The sequence below is a fragment of the Scardinius erythrophthalmus genome (genome assembly GCF_964197995.2).
Source record: "Scardinius erythrophthalmus genome assembly, chromosome: 15".
NCBI lineage: Eukaryota > Metazoa > Chordata > Actinopteri > Cypriniformes > Leuciscidae > Scardinius > Scardinius erythrophthalmus.
In genome coordinates, this window is record NC_138235.1 from 30,485,071 (window position 1) to 30,493,534 (window position 8,464).

At 36.4% G+C, this 8,464-nt stretch overlaps 1 protein-coding gene across 1 annotated transcript; it reads right to left on the reverse strand.

The window, feature by feature from the left end:
- Window positions 1-2,413: 2,413 nt before the first annotated feature.
- On the reverse strand, window positions 2,414-8,057 carry LOC308703664 (L-rhamnose-binding lectin CSL3-like). The gene is made up of 9 exons (XM_081387399.1): window positions 7,992-8,057; window positions 4,618-4,675; window positions 4,518-4,541; window positions 4,372-4,428; window positions 4,130-4,265; window positions 3,907-4,016; window positions 3,721-3,765; window positions 3,445-3,565; window positions 2,414-3,035 (listed from the first exon to the last, which is right to left on the reverse strand). The coding sequence occupies exons 1-9, from the start codon at window positions 7,992-7,994 to the stop codon at window positions 2,933-2,935; spliced, it is 657 nt and encodes a 218-aa protein (XP_081243525.1). The 5' UTR covers window positions 7,995-8,057; the 3' UTR covers window positions 2,414-2,932.
- Window positions 8,058-8,464: the final 407 nt, after the last annotated feature.

Below are 8,464 nucleotides of genomic sequence, written 5' to 3' on the forward strand. Positions count from 1 at the left end.
TTTGAATATGTGTATTATAATTTGCATAGATATGCATTAGAATTCCGTTGTCTTCTCAGTTTACCTGTCAAAGCTTTGACTATATCCTCATCAAGCTGAACATGAGTGTCCATTTTTATCCTCTTGTTATACAGCACTCTGAGTTACACTGAACATAAGATTAGAAGAAGCCCAGCACTTACAATGAGCACAGTTCAATCAAAAAGTCACTGATATAGTTATTTGCAACAATAAAGCAACCTCGGAGTATTAGAGGGTATGTTGTATATTGATAATTGTGGTTTATTTAAACCTAGAGTATTTCCCATGAACGTATCTATTGTGGTCACTCTCCTCATCTCTGTTAAAAAGATTTAAAGAGATAGTTCACCCAAAACCAAACAGTTGCTGGTCCCCATTGACTTCCATACATAGTAGGAAAAAATATATACTATGGAAGTCACAGGGGTACATCAACTGTTGTGGTTACTCACATTCTTTCAAATAATGTTTATTTTCAACAGAAGAAACTTATTCGGGTTTAAAACAATTTAAGAGAGTAAATTATGACTTTTTTGGGGGAGAACTATCCCTTTAATGTTAATAAAACAACAAAACACACAGAGGAAATCATTCACTGCTCTTGACTGAGAACTTTAAGTCTGTTGTGTTTTATTTTCATATTTGTTCATTTAATTACTTTCTCATACTGTTAAATACACCTATAGCTGAAAAAATAAAGCAGTTTATTTCATTTGTATATTAAGTTGTGCATGTGTAATATGTATCTCTGTTCTTAATTTTTAACAACAAAGAAAATAATGACAAAGATTTTTATCTTCGCCACTTTGGCCTAAATGTCTGCCATTCTTTTTTATTTTTTATTTTGTTACCTATAAGGCTTTGTTTTTAAAATAGGGAAATTAGTTTGGCTGTAATGCTCAGTCACTTGCAAAATAGTAAAACCAACATGAAAAAAGAATCGTGATAAAATCGTGATTTTCCTGAAAAAAAAAATCGTGATATGATATTATTGCTGTATCGCCCACCCCAGGTGTAAAAAAGTGCCTAGATGTGCTTAGATGCTAAAAATGTGTTATTATTGATCATTATATCACACTACAATTAAACATAATGAAACATTCATTTGAATTGAAATTGTTTTATTAGCTTAGCTAATATAATTGATTAGCTTTTTCTAGAGATTGCAGTCATACATGACATGGTGAAAAATGACTTGAAATAATACTGAAAATAGGTTAAGATGAATGTTAAAGGTGTGCCCCCTAAAAGCACAAGTGGCCCCTGCCTGGCCTCCCCAGTTACTGTGGTCTAGAACCGCCACTGGCAACATGTCCATCTCAGGTGGCTAATTCAGGGTTGCCAACTCTCACGCATCTGGCGTGACAGTCACGCATTCAGCCTCAATCTCACGCTTAACAAAGAAATCTCACGCTAAATTAGACATTCTTCTGTGCTGTATTTTTTTTTCACTCATGTGCACTAAATTTCAGAATTACTATAAACAATTCAGGCTCTTAACTACTGGATGGACCACTATTTATGGCGTAAATTAGTTAAAATCTCCCGGAATCTAGAGCGAGCACGCATGCGAGACAGAAACTGTAGCGCACGCACGGCGTACGGCAGCGTTGAGCATTGTAGCCAATCACTGACATGTCTGTTGAACGCATTGGGCAATCAGTGGCCTTTAAATGAGTCGCTGTGCTGAAGATGTGTTTTGCGCGAGCTCACCGAGTTCTACACTTTCCCAAACCTCATTATTATTTGCCTATAAACTTAAGATGCAAATAAAAGATTCACTGCAATGTATTTGATATTCTTGATGCTGTTCTAATGCGCTCCATTACGCACCGCTCTGTTTAGTGTTAGGATGACTAAAAGTTCAGCGGTCTAGCTCTTCAATGTCAGAATGATTAAAGAAGTGAACGAATGCCTGGCAAAATGTAAGTGGAAAACATTTAATATTTGACTGTTTTACAATAGAAATGTTCAACTACCGACAGTATCCGGTGACGCGAATTACTCAACGTTTTTTTATTTATTTACTAAATTTAGCCTTTTTGAATTGAAAATATGCTATAATTTCTTTGATTCATTTAGAGAGAATGCATGCATAATTAAAAATAAAATATTATTTGCGAATAGTTACAATTATTTCACTAATACAATAAGTTTTTTTTTCTTTATTCCCTTAAATCGCTTTTATACCCAAAATATACAATATCATACAATCTTAGCTTATCCATTGCATTTTCTGCATTCAGAGTATGAATTGCTTCTGGAAGACAGTAGATTTCTGATGTGTAGGTATAATCATTTTAAGAGGTCTTTTATTCCTTTTTCAATTTAAATGGTAAATGATGAAAAAGTATTTAAGGGTCTGTATGGGAATTATTTGTATTGTAGAATTGGTTTATGTTTCCAATGATTTTGTCAAACACCTTGAGTCCACTGACCATGGCTGTTTCGTATTTGAAAATGTTAGGATGCTTTACAGTGTAGAGTACTTTTTGCAATACAAATTCTTACAAAAGAGCTTTATAGGAAGTAGAAATGAAAGAACTCTTGTTTTATAGGTTCAACAATTCGGTGGTTCTTTTAAGTTCACTGAAAGTTTTTTTGGGAGCCAAAAATGGTAATGGCATCACTGTGAAAACCACATTTTGAAAGCTTTATTTTTACACCATTCAATAAAAAGATAAATATTTACAAAACTAAGTTGCTTATTCTGATTAATGTAAAAACCTGATATCTTATACAGAAAGAGAAAATTAAGCATTTAGAAACTGGTTTATTTTTTTGTTGCTGCATTCATGATAGACCATTTGTAAAGCATCTGGATTCTACTTTTTATTTTGCTTTCCATTGTCATTTGTTGACAATCATGACACATGGACATAAAGGTGCATTTGTGGCAGGATGGTCAATGTTATTTACAGCTGTATGTCACTTCCAGATACTTATGAACACCCACACATGGATCAAAGAATGAATTTGAAGCTTTTAGTTGACAAGACTTCTTCCCGTCGCACCTTAAGAAAGAAAAATTGGAATTAGAAAAGTCTGTCTAGCTTCAGTGGCTTGTATCATTCTACTGTCTCAAACTAGTCTTTTTGTCCATGTGTTAAGTAGCTATTTAATACACACACTCTCAGAAAAAAAAGGTACAAAAGCTGTCCCTGTGGCGGTACCTTTTCAAAAGGTACACTTTTGTACATATTGGTCCCTCAAAAGGTACATATTGGTACCAAAAGTGTACATATTAGTACCCTTTTGAAGGGTACTGTCCCAGCAACAGCTTTTGTACCTTTTTTTCTTAGAGTGCAGGATAATGATTCTCAATGTACATTGGATATATTTTGTATACATTTCAAAAATAGCTGAAGACAGTGTGACCTAAAGTCTAAAGTAACTCTAGATGAAGTGTATCTGCTGCTGTACCTGGAACGCAGGCTGCTGGTCTGAGGAGAGTAACAGTCTGTTGTAGTTGCGGATTTATGAGGGCAGATTGAGAGACCTCGCCTTCCATAATTGGCATGATGAACATGAATAACACCTTTACCTTGTGACAGAAACCTATATCAATTAATCACTTTAATAAAAAAAAAACGATTTGTGCCAACATGTACTGCAGCACTGATCCATTCAAAGCATTGTGGACATGAGGCTACACTGATCACAGCATAGTAAAGAAGATACAGAAAGAAAAGTACTTACAACACTTAATGACGCTTTTATGGCCGTCACAGATTACTCTTCTTTCTACAATTTTTTTTTTTGGTTGGGGGGGGGGGAGAAGTCAGAAATACAGTAACTACAGTACAAGATATGCAAATATTTACACTTATTTGCTATGCCTTTATAAAATATTAAACTTCAAAGTGAACGATGGAAATTACTTACTTGCTGGGATACATTCATAAGATACTTCCAGGTATTTATAAGTCCCAACACAAGGATCAGAGAAAACAGAGTTCACTGCAGGAACAGTACAGTTCTTTCTTCCATTACACCTGATTCATGGACAGACAATGACAAGTAATATACCATAAACAATTTGAATCTTGTGCTTAATGCATACACTGAAATTGTAAACTTATTTTCCCATGTTATCGGTTAAACTTACCGAACGGACATTATAGAGAGGGACTCTTCTGTGCTGCAGTGTTTATTTGAGATCTGATAAGGTCGTTTCCCACTAGTGCACGTTTTGTAAGAGGTCCGCCCATAGTTGGCTTTAATGACCTTTATGAAGCCCACATCTGATGTTTAAAGGAAAAAAACAACTCATGATCCTGTTACCCACACTCACACTGTCCTATTTCGGAACAAAAGCCAAACATATAACTTAAAGGACTAATTACTCACCACAGTGTAGACCTGCCGATTTTCCTTCACAGGCCAATGTTAATTTAGCTTCTGCACCTGAAGAGAGGAAACAAGTAAAATTACTTAAATGTTCTGCACCTGAAAGTCTTTAATGAGACTGCACATGTATTAGTCAGTTGCCTTACCATGTTGATACAGAAACAGCAGCACTGAAAATCCAATTACAAAAACCAGTTAAAACACTTGAAATCATGCAAATTGAATTGGTTCTAAATCAGTACTTACAAGTGATGCAGCTTAGCTTTTGCACCAGCATGTTGAATGTGTAAACAGAAGGAAAGCTCTAAAATTATTTTAAGGGAACACATGAACACACAATATTTATAACAAAATGCAAAAATTCATGTTTTGAAATTTTGAACAAGATTCCAAAACACTATTCTTTTCACTCTCAAATTATTGCAGTAAAGGACTGAATTCCATTACATCATTAGCCCACTGATAGGAGGACAGTTGAATCCAAGTGCAATTTATTGACGAAAGAAACATGAACATGAGACTCACCAAACAGCAGTTACTGAAAACAAAGCTTGACAAAACACTATGGACTATGATGCCTATGCATACACAAGGACTAATGACATAACAAGACACACCTGAAAGTAATCAACACAAAGAACCAATGGGAAGACACAACTGAAAACCACATGACAAGACCATAAACCAATGAGAACATGACATGGCAAAGGAGCCGGGTGCGTCTCAGGCCCAGTCCAAATGAACACGGGTATTTTCAAAACCGCAGATTTTTATATGCGGTTTAACCGTTCGTCCACACGCAAACTTAGTACCGGTCACTGAAACCGAACTTTTTTGAAAACCCCTGCAAGGGGATTTTGGGACGTCAGAGTGCTTATTGTTTCCTTTGTTTGACATCAGATTGTGCTCCGCTATCTCCTTTGAGGGTGATATTTACATGATGGCGGTTCATATCTTGGTTTTGCGTTTTCATGTGGACGGAGTTTTTTTTTAAACCGTGCTTGTGTGGCTGTATGCGATTTTTATAAAAATACCGTACATGTGGACTAGGCCTTAATCAGCTCCCTAACTCCAGAGTTTGAATCAGTGGCTGCATCTGAAATCGCATACTTCACTTATAGAGGGGAACGAAATTGCCACATTATGTGGCAAAATAAGTACTGTATGTCCGAATTCACAGTACTCAAAAAAGATTAGGCAAAAAAGTACCCAGATGACCTACTACTTCTGGCGAGATTCTGAAGTGTGCATACGATGGACACTTACTATCCCATGGTGAATGGCAGTGAAGCAACACAATTGACGAAGTTCACATGATCATGACAGTATGATGAGTATAGTACATCCAAATTACATTCATACTACATAGAACATACTTTTTTGGCGGTCATGAATAAATTACTTATTCAAAATAAGTATGCAAGAGAGTATGCGATTTCGGATGTGGCCAGAATATCGTGTACTCGAATCCAGGCACTGGCAAGGACCCTGGTTCACTACACATTGGGACAATGATTACTCAATTTCCAGCAGCATGACTACGTACAACGTCAACATTGTAGAACAGGGATAGACAACTCCGATCCTGGAGGGCCACTGTCCTGCAGAGTTTAGCTCCAACCCTAATTAAGCACACCTGAAAAAGGCAATCAGTGTTTTCAGGATTACTAAATAGATACAGACAGGTGAGTTTTTATCAGGGCTGAAGCTAAACTCTGCAGGACAGTGGCCCTCCAGGACCGGAGTTGTCTATCCCTGTTGTAGAACGTCACCGCTGGTATAAATCAACAACAAGCAGAATCTATCTCTTTTTGATATTATTTTTATGCTGCTTAAACACTTACCTACAACGTTTTGAATATTAATTATTGTTATCTTGTCTTTTCAAAATCTTCTACTACGTGTCGTTGTATTTATTGAGTTGCCTTGTGCGTTGTTTGTTTCACACTTCAGGAATGTGACGTAAGTTCTGGTAAGGGAGCATAGTGAGAATCGATTGGTTTAGGATTCAGTTATAAGTGCAATACTTATTAAAAAACAATACTGTCCTATACGATGCTTTCTTAAATTAAATAAAGAAACTGACTTACAGGAGATGCAGTTTAGATTCTGTGGCAGCATGTTGATATGTTTGAAAAAAGGAAGTAACTTGCTATAACTAAAGGAAGAGCATGTGGAATAAAAGAAAGTTCATGTCTTTTTTTATTTACTCCTGGGCACAACAAATTCCCTACGCTGCCGTAGTAGATAAGTAGGTGTTGGAGCCACAGACAGGAAACAATGCAGTGGTGATGAACTGTCCTTGAGTAGTTTAGTAAAAGTACGAACACTGGCCTCTTCGCATCTCTCACTCAGTGATGGGAGAGTAGAAGTTGGAACACCTATTATCCGACAGCAATGTTTTTGGACCCTCTCCAACTCATCAGAGAGACCTTTAGGTAGTCCACCCCATACTGGGCTAGCGTGAAGAACTGGCTATATAAATGTCAAATTATATACTTTCATTAGAACATCACAAGGGAGACCTGTGTTTTTAGCAACACAGAGAAAGTGGATTCTAGGACACACCTTCGAAACCATGTACTTAATGTGGGCGTCCCATGACAGATCAGAAGAAATTTGAACTATTACATTAAGCAGGTTCCCAAAGACTGCTCTGCCACTTACCCTTATATACACAGACCAGGGGCCTCATTTATAAAACTGTGCGTAGGAACGCAAAAGCCAAAAATGGCGTACGCAAAAAAATATTCAGACTTATACAACCGTGCGTACGCCAGAACCTGCGCAGAATTCACTTTATAAATCCCAGTCAGCGGAAGATTGTGCTTACATGCGTCTCCACCCGAAATAACCATATGTGGAGCTTACAACGCCTAGTTTTACTATGCAGATCCTCATCTACATATCATTTGCATATGATTATTCATCCACGTGATAACTTAAACGTTATCACGTGGATGAATAATCATATGCAAATGATAAACGGTACAAGAAACATTACATTAATACAAATCAAGTAGTTGTCTATCCTTGCCTTTTTGAATAGCCTACATAAATCAAATAGTGTAAAATACATTTCAGAGAAAGTCTTTTCCACTTGCCGAATTGTATTTTTAATTGATTTATATTTTTAATGAAAACAGATAGGCCTTGGGCATTATTTGCACGAAACTATTTTCTCAGACAATCTGGTATTATCATGATAAGCAATTATCTCTGTGGTTAAAACATTAAAGCACGCCACAGGAAAAGTGTTCACAAACAATCGCATCCACAACAAATATTTCTATTGATTGAATATAAATTTTTTTTTGTAACTTTTCAGTATGATTTCATGTTTAAGTGTTTAACTCCATAATTTGAATAGCATATTTAATCTAAATGTTTATATCAGAAGTAAAACATAGTTTAAATCATTATTTTATTTATTTAAACTGCGACAGTTTCACTAAACGGCCCAACGCGCTCGCTGGCGCGGACATTTAAGAAGGAATGGATATTTGCTTTAAGTGACAGGCTTGGTGAGTGAAATTATATTTGTATTATCTTTCTGTATTATGTTTAATTTTAATTCTAAATTCTAAAAGTGACCAAAAAGACATTTAACTCCAACTCACCATCGGTGTCGCCAAACTGCTCCGTCTCCAAAATGTGCGTACGCATGGGTCAGAGTTTGCGTTTAGGTGCGCATATTTTCACGTCAAGTTTTTCTTTATAAATCCCACCTTTTGCGCAGGAACTGGCGTACGCATGTTTTCAGCCCCATTTTGTGCGTACGCAAGCTTTATAAATGAGGCCCCAGAACAAAAGGCTTGTCCAAATATTTTTTAGAGTTGTTTTGGGTCTACTCATCTACCCCAGGGGGTAGCATCTGGTTTCGGGGGAGAGGAGAGAATGATCAGATATATTGAAGAGACACCACCCAAAAAGGAGAACAGGATTCCCAATCTTTCTCATAATACCAATGACTGCAAAGAAATTAAGACCATTTTACCAATCACACTGAGACAAAATTATACCAAACATAAAAAGGAAAAAACAATAGATTCACAAGATATAACATGTAAAGACATTCTCAGTGAACTTTTAG

Coding starts and splice junctions, on each gene's coding strand:
- LOC308703664 (XM_081387399.1), bottom strand. Junction 4,542..4,617: donor AAAGCTAAGCTGCATCACTT/GTAAGTACTGAT, acceptor TTGGATTTTCAG/TGCTGCTGTTTCTGTATCAA. Junction 4,017..4,129: donor CTCTCTATAATGTCCGTTCG/GTAAGTTTAACC, acceptor TCCATGAATCAG/GTGTAATGGAAGAAAGAACT.